The sequence below is a fragment of the Primulina eburnea genome, chromosome 1, assembly GCF_022965805.1.
Source record: "Primulina eburnea isolate SZY01 chromosome 1, ASM2296580v1, whole genome shotgun sequence".
NCBI lineage: Eukaryota > Viridiplantae > Streptophyta > Magnoliopsida > Lamiales > Gesneriaceae > Primulina > Primulina eburnea.
In genome coordinates this window covers 15799290-15814381 of record NC_133101.1, presented here as the reverse complement: position 1 = coordinate 15814381, position 15092 = coordinate 15799290, and the positions used below count along the sequence as shown (strand labels likewise).

Sequence of the window (15092 nt, the reverse complement as noted above, 5' to 3'; positions counted from 1 at the left end):
TATGTTGCAGGCATGCGCTCTTGAATTCAGTAGCAATTGGAGCACTCATCTACCCTTATTTGAGTTTGCTTACAACAACAGCTATCACAGCAACATTGGAATGGCTCCATACGAAGCTCTTTATGGGAGGAAATGTCGGTCACCACCTTACTGGGATGAAGTGGGAGAGAAAGCCTTAGTGGGACCCGAGCTAGTACAAATGATTGTGGACAAAGTTAAAATTGTCCGAGAGAAGCTCAAGGCAGCTCAAGATCGACAGAAGAGCTGGGCAGATCTTAAAAGAAGGCCTGTAGAGTTCAATGTGGGCGAGAAGGTTTATGTGAAAGTCTCGCCTATGAGAGGAGTTGTCCGATTCAATAAGGTCGGGAAGCTGAACCCTCGATATGTTGGACCCTTTGAAATCTTAGAAAAAGTGGGCAGGCGCTAGCATGCAGACTGGCACTGCCACCGAGCATGTCAAGGATCCACAACGTGTTCCATGTGTCCCAACTAAGGAGGTACATTCCAGACCCAAGTAACGTTTTAGAAGTAGAACCGCTCTTGACCGAAGGAAATTTTGGGAGAAGGACTGAAATACGAAGAAGTTCCTATCAGGATCGTGGACACCAAGGAACAAGTCCTCAGGCGACGCATCATTTCCTACGTCAAAGTGCAGTGGTCCAACCACACCGAGCGAGAAGCGACTTGGGAAGTTGAAGAAAAGATGCGAAAGGAATATCCTTACCTCTTTGGAGACCAAGCCAGCCCAAGTTTCGAGGACGAAACTTCTCATAAGGAGGGAGGGATGTGAGAACCGAATTTTTTTAAAGATTTGTAGGATGTGATATTTTTGTGTAAAATAAATAAATAATAAGATGTGCACCTTGGAGAATTAATTGTTGGAAACCTTTTACCAAGTCAATGATACATACATTATGGCATGCTAATTTTCGAAAATTGGAAAGAATATTTGCATGATTGAAGTATCATACAAATTAAAAGAATTGAGGCATGATCATTGCTAGAGATTTTCGAAAATCCCTCCTAGATTAATTTCCTACATATGGTGATTGATAGATATTAGTGTGATTGGGAAATATATCATCAAAGTGGCTCAAAAATCCCTTGAATTAGCATCACCATTTTCGAGCCAAGTATTGGGGGAAAGAATCAAGGACTAAATCCCACCATTAGGTAGCCAAATAATTCAAACATGGAAAAAGGTTTCTAAGCCAAAAACGTGAGATTTGGTGGTAAATTGGAAGGAAAATCATGGGATTTGGATGCATATCATGCATGATTTAGGTACCATATTAAACTATCCTCTCCTCACCTATAAATACACCATCATGCCTAGCCATTCTTACACATTTAATTTCGAATTCCCCTTGCTGAAAGTTTCGGAATTCAGCAGCATTTCCTAGCCAAACTCTGTCGAAAATCTTCCAGAAAAATCGAATCCGAAGCGCCGTCCGACCGAAGAACGAGGAGCGACCCAATCCTCAAATACAGGCTGATCTAGGTACAAGATTCTAATTGCTCCAAATGGGATTAATGCCCATATTTTGATAGAGTTTCTTCTATCTACTGGAAAATTATGATTGACAATAATGATATCATTTAAGAATTTTTAATGTATTTCAACTATTTTTCACACATTAATTAATCATTTAGATTATTTTTTCCACACATATCCAACACTTTTAACTCTTTTTAAAATAAGAATATAAAATTATAAGAATTTGAAATGCTATACCAAATCCAAAATTAAATTTGCTTATCCATCTATTCTATATTATCGAGCACGAATCGCCATGTATACATAACTTGTGCATGCAAATTAAAACATTTTCGTGTTACGTAATTTTTATGTAAAAAATTCTAGATATGATACTAAAAATTGTGGAGATTATTTTTACAAGACTTTATAATAATTAATTATAATAATTTATATTTTTAAAAAAAATCTCGTAGTTAAATTTAAATAAAATCGAGACATGCAGTTTTGTATCTCCCTATTATAATTTAGTTTTTTTTTTTAATTTCAATATTAAAAAGTATATAAAATAAGTAGCTATCTCGTGAGACCACTTTACGAATTTTTATCTGTAAGACGGGTCAACCCTATCGATATTCACAATAAAAAGTAATACTCTTAGCATAAAAAGTAATTGTGTTTCATGAACGACACAAATAATAGATCTGTCTCACAAAATACGATTCGTAAGATCGTCTCACACAAATTTTTGTCATATAAAATTATGAAAATGGAGATTGAGACAATTTCATAAGACTTTCAGTTGGAAAAATAAAATAAAGAATACAAATGATTATGAAAAGAGAGCTGTAAGATAAAAGCTCGTACTACAAGTTTTTGTTGTCTACGCGGTTCCCTCCGCTTTATATACCCACCATTCAACTTCCATTTTCTAACTCGTACGCATCGAATTCCACTGAAACCTTAAAATTCTCGAGCTGCCGAAAAAGGGATGCTGCAATCTTGCTGTTTCAGGTACTTGGGGTGGCGAAACACCGATAGTTTGATGTGGCACACGGACCTCAAGCCGCACGCCTCTGGAGAGTTCTCGATAGCGGTGGTGCAGGCGAATTCCAGCCTGGAGGATCAGAGCCAGGTGTTTACGTCGCCGTCCGCCACCTACGTCGGAGTTTACGACGGCCATGGTGGGCCGGAGGCTTCCCGCTTCGTCAATCGTCACCTCTTCCCTTATCTCCACAGTAAATTCTTTCTCTGAATTTTGTTTGGCATTGTTGTTTTTTTCTGTTTGGGGATTGTGGGTTTTTGTGTTTCCGTACACGAAGTTTTAATTTTGTGTTCATGGCAGGGATAGTTGGGTTTTAGAGTAATTTTTTGTGAATATTTTGAATCGCAGTGCAAGACGATAAGTTGAAAACAAAGTTTGTTTATATTTACTCTGTTTCCTGTAGAATTTGCCACAGTGCATGGGGGGTTATCGGCAGATATAATAAAGAAGGCTTTTAATGCGACAGAGGAAGATTTTACTCACTTAGTTAAGCGATCATTGCCACTGAAGCCGCAGATTGCTTCGGTGGGATCATGTTGTCTCGTTGGTGCAATTTCAGGTGGTGAATTATATGTGGCAAACTTGGGAGATTCAAGAGCTGTTCTTGGTAGGAGGGGATTCGATGGAGAGCATAATTCGGTTGTTGCAGAACGATTGTCGACCGATCATAATGTGTCGTTTGAGAATGTGCGAAGAGAGGTCGAAGCTTTGCATCCTGATGATTCACCTATTGTTGTCTATTACCGAGGAGTTTGGAGAATCAAGGGTATAATTCAGGTAATCCTTGCATATTCCGATAGCATTGACCGAAAATTCGCATCCACCCAAAATTGCTTGTGTTTAAAGGGATTTGTCTTCGCCACTCTTCCAAGAATCAAATTCACTGCCTGGTTAGATGTACTTCTTTTATATTCTTTCATGTTCGATCACAATCATAGCACATATTCTCATAATATCATCTGTTTTCCAGGTGTCAAGATCTATTGGCGACGTTTATTTGAAGAAACCGGAGTTTCACATAGATCCAATTTTCCAACAACATGGAAATCTTGTTCCAGTGAAACGTCCGCTTTTGTCTGCCGTACCCTCCATCTTGACTAGGAAGCTTAAGCCACAAGATTTGTTCCTAATATTCGCCTCCGATGGTCTCTGGGAACATCTCACCGACGACGCTGCAGTTCAAATAGTATCAAAATACCCAAGAACTGTAAGCATCACTCTCCTCGAACCATCGGCATGGACACCTTTGATTAGCTTTTTTCGGTTGAATTCATTTTGAACATGAAATCTCTTATTTCATTCATTTCTTGCCATTGCTTTTTAATTTATGCATTGCATTGGATAAACGTGCAAAAACACTAAACGAACAAGTCTTTCTTTTACTTTTGTCGCAGGGGATTGCAACAAGATTAGTGACAGCTGCTATTCACGAGGCGGCTATGAAGAGAGAAATGAGGTACAGAGATATCAAGAAAATCGAGAAGGGAATCCGAAGGCATTTCCATGATGACATAACGGTTATCGTTATTTATCTCGATAATCACAAAACGTCCAATTCCAACGGCAAACGTGGTACCATCAGCAGCATCACTTCCCCTGTCGATATCTTTTCCTACAATTCAGACGAAGTCGAGGAAAGTTCAGGCGACAAGTTTCGTTACAGCGAGCAGGCGCCATTGAGCATAACATATTGACAGTTTTACAAAAGAATTCATTGATATATTGGTATACAGGTTTAGTGTAGATAAACTCATGAATGATAGGTAAATTTCGGAAAGAGAGAATTTTGTAAAGTAGGTTCTAAGTTTGAGGGCCAACTCTAGTTTTGTTCTTTGATTGTCATCGAAGTTCGTGGCGGAATCAAAGAGTACGATTCTACCCTGGCTAGAATTTTAAACTCTAAAATCTTTTAACATTTTAAATTTATTTACTCGTATTAATATCAAATTTATCTAAAATTATAAAAAAAATTACATATAATTTTTTTAAAAAGAATTAGCTCGGGTGACAAGGACTGTGGCTCTACCACTGATCGGAGTGTTTCGATGGTTGAAATTGATCGTTTCGAATAATTTGCTTAATCGGTTGGTAAATCTTCTACTACGTATATGTATATGCACCGCACCATGTCTGAATATAGTTCTAAAACAAACCGTTCCCGTTATGGGGTCGAACGATTTTGGGTGACTTTGAAATACTTCTTCTTGATATGGTTTTGGCTCTGTCTTTTGTTACGGTTTGACTGCTGCTTGAATTTATTTTTAACTAAATTTTATTATTTCTCTAAATTTTGACAATGAATAAAAAAGAAATAATATGAATCGTAGGGATAATTTTATTATTCAATAATTATACATTTTAAGCATTATGAGTAACAGATTGTGTAAGAACAAATAAAAATAAAACTTAAATTTAATATATATAATTTAAAACAAATTACATTAAATTGAGTTGTCTTTTAATATTTTCACACAAAAAAAAATGAGATTATCTCAGTAGTCAATTTTGTGACACAAGTATGCAATCTAACCCGACTCATGAAAAATATTTGTTTTATGTCAAATATATTAGTTTTCACAGTAAAAATGAACATAATCAGTCCATTTCACGGATATAAATATGTGAGATCCGATACTAACTCTAACTTTTTATTGTACGGTTAATTTTTTAAAGATCAATTAATAGTTTTTAGTCACAGTTCAACACCGCGATCATTATTGTTTCGGTTTTGAATTTTTATTTTAGAGATTTAAGTGAAATTTGCAAGTCATATTCAAAAATCAAAAAAACTATTTTGGTTTAGATTTTTTCACGACGATTTTAATTTCATTTCTCAATATCAACAGAATTTAGCTGATTTTGACAATGTAGTCCTCCTTAAGACATGTTTTTTTAATCCACCACAACTCCTTTAATGAAGTAGGCAGTAGTCAGTAAACATATGTTTATGTGTATATGTTGCGCGATTTCCTACCGCAAGTGTACGGTGTCAAGTTTTAGTACTGATTAGAGTACAGATATCGATCCCATGAGGAGTGTGTGTAAAATTGTATACCAATTCTTGTAATTAAAATAGCTAAGACTTTATTTAGAAAAATCAATTAAAAGATTGGTTTGCTTGAACGAATTAATTGAAAACAATGAATTAATTAAATCACCGAATTGAGAAATAATACTGAGAGAAAATATCTAGAGAAGTGATTTCACAAAGTTTCCACGATAATTATTCACAGTTGAATTTATATTCCTGAATTCCAATCATTTAATGGCCAAGAACACTTAGATTATTTTATTCCCCCTTTCCCAAGTGATGAATAACTGTATCTATCAACTTCGATTCAATTATTCCTAATTAGAATCTAAGTTTCATAGATAAATGCAAACAATGTTCTTACTAAGCCTCGCTAAAGTCATACGCCTTCCGAACGCTATAAACATTTAACGATTTGTCTCCAATGATCTATAATCCTAGTCCCTCTCCCGAGTTATAAGATTAATCAAACAACAAACAATTTATGGCCAGTAAATTGCAGTGCAGTAAACAAAGAGAACACAATTAAACAAAAGCGGAATTCAATCAAATAAACAACGGTGTCAAATCATCGTATCAACAGAGTTACGTCATTCTCTAGAATGGAAATTTAGTTCATCACGAAATCTAAATAAAAGCGACGAATATTCAAAGTTTTAGACATTGACATATGAGAAAATAGAAATGCAAAAGACAGATAACAAATCCGAAGTGTCATCTCCGTCCCCAGATTCGTCACTCTTCGTCTTTGTAATCGATCTTCGCGTGTCTTGCCTTCGTCTCGCCTTCGCTCTGAGTCTTCTCTCTGATTTTTCGTCCAAAACGGCCTCTTCTCATCTGACCTAGCGGCGCGCATTATATAATGACTTCTGGAACGTCGTGCGCGCAGGTGCGCGTGATATCGCGTTGTGGCGCGCGATCTACTGTGTTTGGCCGTGCATGTGTGCGCGCGGAAGCGCGTAGTCTCGCGCTGGCGCGCGCGAGCTTCTGATCATTCGCCTCTTCTGTGCGCGCGCTAGCACGAGATGTCGCGCGATGGCGCGCGATGTCCTGCTCGGAAGGCTGTCATTGCGCACGCGGCTGCGCGGAAGTTGGCGCGATGGCGCGCGCATCTCTGGTCTTGCACAAATATGGGTGTGCGCGCGGGAGCGTGTGAAGTGGCGCGGCCGCGCGCACACATTTGTCCGGTGATGTGCTCGTGGTCGTGCGCTTCTTGGTCCACTTGGCTTCGTGTTCGCTATTTTCTCCATTCCTGAAATGACAACATAAACAAACCAAAAAAACGCATAATTCTGTTCGAAACAAGCATAATTCAAAATGGATTTAAATGTAAATTAAGTGCAAATCTTGCACTTATCAAACCCCCCAAACTTGAACTTTTGTTAGTCCTGAGCAAAATAAAATAAAAACAAGAATTCAATTACTAAATAATGAAACTCTTAACAGTCATGGATTCGCAAGAAGTGATATTGGCCTCAGATTTTATCTATTTAATGTAATTCACGATTTCCCAAGAGTCACGTGTGTGTGTGTTATGTCAATGTTCGTTTACCCCATCGAATGCTCAGATAGAGTAATAATGCCCATTCGCCTTACACAATCGAGAAATAATCAGCTTAGTTCAACTCACACTTCATTAAAATCCACATTCACATTCATAGATCACAAAGGTCTTTATCGGTGATTAATTGGCTCAATGAATATTCAACGAAATTATACCAAAGATGAAATCACACAACGAGATGCTTGCAAGCAAGTGATTAAAGTTTATACTTGATGACAATGTTTTTCAGGTATCCATAGGCTTGACTTGAACAACTTTTCTCCACTAGTATATTGGATAAATGTGACAAGGTTAATAGGTCTTGTAGGCTTGTAACGTTAGGCCACGGCTCACGGCTACAATAAAGGTATGGAAATCAAAATTGGAGAGAAATATTTGAACTTCATCCACTTCACTCATTTTCATTTTCTTTTGAACCCCCACTCACTTTATTGTTTTCTTTTCATTCGTATCCTCCATTTCCCGTATTTTCTTTCTTGCTAACCACTTTTGATTCATTCTTTTCATTGTTTTTCTTCTTCTTTTCTTTGCCAACTCCTTTTTGCATGCTTTAATTTTTTTTTTCTTTTCAAGGAGCATTTGAATCATTACAACACCACTGAATTTATTTTTCTCAAAACCAGGTAGGAAATTAAGTGTATAAGCTTCAATTGGTAGTTGCTGTGGGATATAGAATAGATACAAGTGGGGGCTAATTGTATGTCATTGACATACGCCACTTGATTTTTTAATAGGCTCAAAATGGGACACTAGGGATACTTCATGTTCAGTTGGTAGGCTCGAAGGCTCAAAACGGCTCCAAAGATCGCCTAAATCATTCTTATGTCGCATATTATCCGTATTTCGTCTCGAAAAGTGTTCAAAAAAGTTCTAGATTACCGTCAATCCATTAATCATCTCATGCAACCCAGTCACATGCAATTTGCAATCAAAATGATACATGAAATAGGTGCACGAAGAAAAAGTACGCATCTCAATTAACTTTGAAGCTCAACGGGCTACAATTGACAGTAAACAAAGAACACAGGCCCAAGGGTGTTGTTAAAGACTGCCTAGATCATTTCCAAGTCAGCAAAAGTGTCAATCAATGTCATGCAAGTTTTACCAAGAATCGGATTTCCCTCATCTATTTAGCATCATAGGCATGCAACTTGTCTCTAAGCAACAATAGTATCAAAAAAAAAAAAAAAACACGACAGTGCAAAATATCTGTGACTCCTAGGTTCTCGTGAACACATATAGATCTCATGACCACAATTCAATTTTCATCATCGGCCACACGTTTTACTTATCCATGACTTTTCCTAACAAATATAGAATGCAAAAAAGTAAATAGAAACTAAATTAACTACTGAGCAATAATTTAAAAAAATAAATTCAGGAAAATCTAAAAAGCAATATTTTTAACCCCCCAAACTTAAAGTATGCATTGTCCTCAATGTATAGAAATGAAGAACATGACAACACATACCTCGCTCCCAAGTGTCAGAACTCAGGGCTCGAGTCATCGTTCGAAGCCTCTTCATCATCATCATCATCCATGGGCTGCGGTGGTGATAGAACTGGTGGTGGGTACTGTGGTGGCCAAACTGGATGTGGTGGATAAGGAGCATCGTCGGGTCCAGTCGGTGGGAAACGCTGGGCGAGCACTGATGTGAAGTCCATCATAAAAGACATGAAGGTACTAGTAGTGTGTCGGTGTTCAGCTTGCTCTTGGCGTTCGACCCGCATATCCTGTTCCAGTCGGAACATGCGATCTCCCAAACTTGATCGAGGGATCGAAGGTGGTGGTGGTGGCTGGCGTGCTCTGGCCCTCCTATTATAAGCTGCCCTGGCCTCTTGTCGTTCTATCTCGTCGCTAAAGCGCGAACGCTCTACCTCAAATACTGTGATTGGGCCCTTGGCTTTCAAGACCTGTTCATCGGCGCCCCATTGCACACCGGTATGAAGACATAAGGCGGTGATAGTATGTGCACAAGGGAGGCTGACGGTCATGAGTCCCGTGCCAGCACGCATGATATAGCTGTGAATGAGCTTCCCAAGATCGACGGTTCGCCTAGTCATGATGGCGTAAATCAACGCCACTTTGTCTTTTGTAATTTCAGTCTGATGGGAGGAGGGCATGATCCGTGAGAGAATAAAAGATGCCCAGCGGCGTGGGTCACGACGTAGATCTGATTTCTTTAGCGTAACCGGGGAGCCCTGATTCAATTGCCACTCTGCACCCTCGATGCACAAGGTCCTGATAATCTGATCGTAGTCCACATCCCTAGTGATCAACTCTGTGTACCCGTCATTATCAAACTCCGGTAGATTGTAGATTGCATTAATGGTGGCCGAATCAAAATAGACGAGTTGCCCTCGCACCAAGACTCCGTATTCCTCATGTTTGATTCTCAAATTCGCATAAAATTCACGGACTACGGGTATAACGGCGTCTGGCGGAGATTGTGCTATATCTACCCATCCACATCGCACAACTTCCTCAATTATATTACAATCAAGATGTGTCATATCTAGCCCTCTTTCAGGAATGATAGATCGAGACATGGTGCTCTCATATACCCGAAAGGCTTCCTCGTCCCAAAATTTGTTAGCATCGTAGGAACGAGACGAGGAAGCCCCATCTTTTGATCTTTTTCTCGGTGGCATAATTACCGATTCTTGTCACACCAATAATCAACAATATACACACAAAACCACCAACCAATGTTTGAAATCCGAAAATTATCCCAAAATAATAATAAAGTAGAAGAAACGGTACCCTTGAGAATGGATGAGTGAAGAAGATTGACCGTAGGTGGGCGGTGACGGCGGCGGCTGTGATGGTGTTGGGTGAGGAAGAGGTATGATGATGTTGTAGGAGATGGTGGTGTTGGAGATGGTGGAGGGATGATTTGAGGAGTTTTAAGGATTTTGTGGAGGAGAGGATGGATTTATTGTGAAAGAGAGGTGAGGATTTTATGGAGGAGAGGGGTTTTGGAGAGGAAAATGATGGGGAGGCGGCGGCTTGAAGGAGAGAAGAAAAATTCTGATTGAAAATCGTGAGTTAGGGTTATAAAGAATTGGGCCTGTTCGCGGTCGCGCGAGAAGTCGCGCTACCGCGCGCAAGCTTCTGTCTTCCGCCTATGCTTGAGTGCGCGTTGTGGCGCGAGTTATGGCGCTGCCGCGCGCTGGCTTCTGTTCTTCAGTGTTCGGGGTGCGCGCTGTAGCGCGAGATGTTGCGCGGTCGTGCGTTGCTCTCAGGTTCTGCCCACTGTTCCTGAGCGCGCTGCTGTGCGAGATGTTGCGCGGTCGCGCGTTTGCATCTGTCATATATATATATATATATATATATTTTAAAAAAAAATAACCTGCAAAAATAAAATGATTGAAATTAATACTTAAATATAGAAAATTAAAAATATTAACTATGAAATTGAAATGACATAGTGAAGCAGAGCGAATGCGAAAATAAATAAATAAATGCGGGTTGCCTCCCACACAACGCTTGGTTTAACGTCATCAGCCCAACTACCAGTCCTGCTCAATTGGGTTCACCCAGACTAAGATTGTCAATATTCCTCACTTCAGTTCTATAGTATGCTTTAACCCGCTGTCCATTGACCTTGAAAGTTCGTCCATCACTGCACTTCAACTCGATAGCCCCATGAGGATAAACTGTTTCCACTACGAATGGCCCTGACCAACGTGATTTCAGCTTACCAGGAAACAATTTCAGACGAGAATTGAATAGTAGTACTTGTTGTCCCGGTTTGAGCTCCCTTCGGACAATGATTTTGTCATGCCACTTCTTAGTTTGCTCCTTGTAGATTTTGGCATTTTCATAAGCATCATTTCGGAATTCATCAATCTCACTTATCTGCAGTTTTCTGACATCGCCAGAAGCTTTCAGGTCGAAGTTCAACTTTTTAACTGCCCAAAATGCTCGGTGCTCCAGTTCGAGTGGTAAGTGGCATGCTTTCCCAAAAACTAACCTATAAGGAGACATCCCAATAGGCGTCTTGAATGCGGTCCGATAAGCCCATAACGCATCATCCAACTTCATAGCCCAATCCCTTCGGTTGGTGTTGACAGTCTTTTCTAGAATTTGCTTAATTTCCCGGTTGGATACTTCAGCTTGGCCATTCGACTGAGGGTGATATGCTAGTGCCACTTTGTGCTTCACACTGTATTTAGCCAAAAGTGAGTTGAAAATTCTATTGCAAAAATGCGTACCTTCATCACTTATGATGGCTCTCGGTGTTCCAAATATGGTGAAGATGTTCTTATGCACAAATTTTGCTACAACATGAGAGTCATTAGTACTGGTGGCGATTGCTTCCACCCATTTCGACACATAATCAACAGCTAATAGAATATAAGAATTACCAAAAGAAGTGGGAAAGGGTCCCATGAAATCTATTCCCCAAACATCAAAAAGTTCCACCTCCAAAACATTTGTCAGTGGTAATTCGTGACGCCTAGAGATATTTCCTAGCCTTTGGCATCTATCACATGATTTTACTAAGGTATATATATCCTTAAACAAACTAGGCTAGTAAAAACCAGACTTGTAATATCTTAGCTGCTGTTCGTGATGCTCCGAAATGTCCACCATATGGTGAAGAATGACATTTCTCCAAAATTTGTTGGGCTTCGAGACCCTCCACGCATCTCCTAATCACTTGGTCAGCACACCTCTTTTACACAAATGGGTCGTCCCAATAATAAAACTTGATATCATGGACAAACTTCTTCTTTTGATGATAGCTCAGGTCTGGAGGAAGGGTGCCACAGAACAAAAAATTTGCAATATCAGCAAACCAAGAATTACAGTGTTTACCTCAAAAGTTGCTCATCCGGAAAAGTTTCATGTATAGCTCCCTCTTCTTTCTTCTCTTCTAACTCAAGCCTCGACAAATGATCAGCTACCTGATTCTCACTACCTTTTTTATCCTTGACCTCAAAGTCAAATTCTTGTAGTAGCAAAATCCACCTTATCAAGCGTGGTTTTGCATCTTTCTTAGCAAAAAGGTAGCAAATAGCTGCATGGTCAGTGAAAACGATTACCTTTGTGCCAATCAAATAAGGCCTGAATTTGTCGAAGGCAAACACTACTGCAAGCATCTCTTTCTCGGTCGTAGTGTAATTCTGCTGAGCAGTATCCATTGTGCGGCTTGCGTAGTAGATCGCCCTAAACATCTTGTCTCTTCTTTGGTCTAATACAGCGCCCACTGCATAGTCACTCGCATCACACATTAGCTCGAAAGGCTGCTTCCAGTCCGGTACTATCATGTCGGTGCGGTCACCAATGCCATTTTAATCTTCTCGAATGCCTGCAAACAATCATCATCAAATATAAAAGTCGACTCTTTTTCAAGAAAGTTACACAGGGGTTTAGTAATTTTAGAAAAGTCTCTAATAAATCTACGATAGAACCCCGCATGTCCGAGAAAACTCTGTATTCCTTTGATGTTCTTTGGTGGGGGGAGTTTTTCGATCGCCACGACTTTAGCTCGGTCCACCTCTAATCCCTTGGACGACACTTTATGTCCGAGAACAATACCCTCTTGGACCATGAAATGGCATTTCTCCCAGTTAAGAACTAAATTCTTTTATTTGCATCTCTGCAAAACAAGGGATAAGTTGTGTAAACAGTGATCAAATGAAGAGCCAAATACCGAGAAGTCGTCCATGAAGACTTCCATGATCTCCTCCACCATGTCTGCAAATATGGCCATCATGCACCTCTGGAAAGTGGCAGGTGCATTGCATAGCCCAAACGGCATCCTCCTAAAGGCAAACGTGCCATAGGGATACGTGAAAGTGGTATTCTCCTGATCTTCTGGCGCTATAGCAATTTGGTTATAATCTGAATAACCATCTAAAAAGAAATAATGACAATAACCAGCAAGTCTATCTAGCATCTGATCAATAAAAGCAGTGGAAAATGATCCTTACGTGTGGACTTGTTTAACTTTCTATAATCAATACATACTCTCCAACCGGTAACAGTGCGAGTAGATATCAGTTCATCATTTTCGTTTCTAACCACAGTTATTCCACCCTTCTTCGGTACAACTTGTACAGGAGACACCCAACTACTATCAGAAATGACATAAATCACACCAGCATTTAGTAATTTCAGTAACTCATTTTTCACAACCTCTTTCATTGCTGGATTCAATCGCCTCTGGTGATCCACAGAAGGAGTATATGACTCCTCCATCAAAATTTTATGCATGCATATAGTGGGGCTAATTCCCCTAATATCAGAAATCGACCATCCTAAAGCAGTTTTAAATTTCCTCAATACTCTCAATAATTTATCCTTTCCAGTACAAGTAAGAGAGGAAGATATGATTACCGGATATGTCGAGTTTTCACCTAAGAATGCATAACAAAGGTGGCTTGGCAGTTCCTTTAAGTCAGGAGAAAGTGCTTTTACCTCAATTTCCTCATTTTCATTCAACTCTTCAGGCGGTACATCTTTACTCTTTTCTCTCTTTGATCCATCAAGAGCCACGAGTTGCTCTTTCACTACCCAGTCGTCTTCATCAGCAGTTCCTGCAGCACCTATCAAACAGCTCTTCAAGGGATCCCTAGTTTCTGCACAGTCAAGAGACATACATGAGTCTAAAATATCAATGCTTTTACAAGTGCTTACCTCATTTGACTCTTTCATGGCGTGATAGATATTAAACATGACAGCTTCTCCTCCAACTCTCAGGGTGAGTTCACCCTTGTGCACATCTATCAAAGCTCTTCCAGTTGCCAGAAACGGTCTCCCAAAGATTAATGGAGCATCATGATCCTCTTCCATATCTAAAATCACAAAATCAGCAGGAAAAATAAATTTATCCACTTTTACCTGTACATCTTCGACGATCCCACGTGGATACGTGAGACTTCTGTCCGCAAGCTGCAAGGTGATCGTGGTTGGTTTAACCTCTCCAAGTTCCAACTCCCTGTAAATAGAAAATGGCATCAAATTAATACTAGCTCCTAAATCACATAAAGCTTTACTACATTTAGAACCACCAATAAAGCAAGGAATAGTAAAACTCCCTGGATATTTTAATTTCTGTGGTAGCTTCTTCTGCAGTATGGCGCTACACTCTTCGGTAAGGTTCACAGTCTCAAACTCCTGCAGCTTCCTCTTCTTAGACATCACATCTTTAATAAACTTCGCATAATTCGGCATTTGCTCCAAAGCATCAGCAAATGGTATGTTGATGTGTATCTTCTTAAAAATATCCAAAAATTTTGCAAACTGATCATCCAATTTCTTCTTCTTAAATCTCTGAGGGTATGGGAGAGTCGGCTTAAATGCAGGAGGTTGTTCAACTTCAACTTCTGTCTTGGATTCTTCAGTTTTACCTTCTTCAACTGTCTTTTCGCTTTCCACTCTCTCTTTAGGAATTTGTACCTCCAATTCCTTTCCACTCCTCAAAGTGACTGCCTTGCACTGCTCTTTTGGGTTAACTCGGTGTTACTAGGAAATTGACCCCTATTCTGATCTCTCAATGCGGTAGCCAACTGTCCAATTTGAGTTTCCAAAGATTTCATTGTGGCACCCATATTTCCCATATGAGTCTCCATATTGTCAAGGCGAGATTCAGTCCGTGCCATCCTTTTGCCGGACTCAGCAACAAATGTTCCTACTAAATCCTCAAACGAAGGCTTTCCTTCCCCCTTTGATGTATTGAACCCCGGTGAAGGATTCAACACATTCTTATTATTTGCATAAGAAATATTTTCATGATTTCTTAATCCAGGATGATAAACATTAGGGGGAGGGTTACCTCGATATCCTCCAAATCCTCCAAAATTTCTGTTGTTGACGTACTGAGCTTCTTCAGGAATAGATTGTTCTTCAGCAACAGTTGATGGAATCTCAGTTTCTGATATGCTCACTTTGTTCATAGCTGCGAGTTGTGTGGTCAGTGCTGATACCTGTGCAGTGAGTGACGTAATGGGATCCACAGCATAA

General features: G+C 39.7%; 2 protein-coding genes across 2 annotated transcripts; one reads left to right on the top strand and one right to left on the bottom strand.

Annotated features, from left to right (window-relative positions):
• Positions 1–2394: 2394 nt before the first annotated feature.
• Positions 2395–4363, top strand: LOC140828323 (probable protein phosphatase 2C 63). Its single transcript, XM_073191315.1, has 4 exons — positions 2395–2715; positions 2926–3299; positions 3493–3729; positions 3917–4363. Exons 1-4 carry the CDS (start codon positions 2469–2471, stop codon positions 4214–4216), a joined length of 1158 nt encoding a protein of 385 aa, XP_073047416.1. The 5' UTR covers positions 2395–2468; the 3' UTR covers positions 4217–4363.
• A 6280-nt stretch (positions 4364–10643) lies between these two features.
• On the bottom strand, positions 10644–12394 carry LOC140804942 (uncharacterized). Its single transcript, XM_073161108.1, has 4 exons — positions 12170–12394; positions 11943–12055; positions 11149–11286; positions 10644–11094 (listed from the first exon to the last, which is right to left on the bottom strand). The coding sequence occupies exons 1-4, from the start codon at positions 12392–12394 to the stop codon at positions 10644–10646; spliced, it is 927 nt and encodes a 308-aa protein (XP_073017209.1).
• Positions 12395–15092: the final 2698 nt, after the last annotated feature.

Coding starts and splice junctions, on each gene's coding strand:
- LOC140828323 (XM_073191315.1), top strand. CDS start 2,469: ATGCTGCAATCTTGCTGTTTCAGGTACTTGGGGTGGCGAAACACCGAT. Junction 3,300..3,492: donor GAATCAAGGGTATAATTCAG/GTAATCCTTGCA, acceptor TCTGTTTTCCAG/GTGTCAAGATCTATTGGCGA. Junction 3,730..3,916: donor TATCAAAATACCCAAGAACT/GTAAGCATCACT, acceptor CTTTTGTCGCAG/GGGATTGCAACAAGATTAGT.
- LOC140804942 (XM_073161108.1), bottom strand. CDS start 12,394: ATGATAGTACCGGACTGGAAGCAGCCTTTCGAGCTAATGTGTGATGCG. Junction 12,056..12,169: donor CTTATTTGATTGGCACAAAG/GTAATCGTTTTC, acceptor TTTGAGGTCAAG/GATAAAAAAGGTAGTGAGAA. Junction 11,287..11,942: donor CCGGATGAGCAACTTTTGAG/GTAAACACTGTA, acceptor GGCTAAATACAG/TGTGAAGCACAAAGTGGCAC.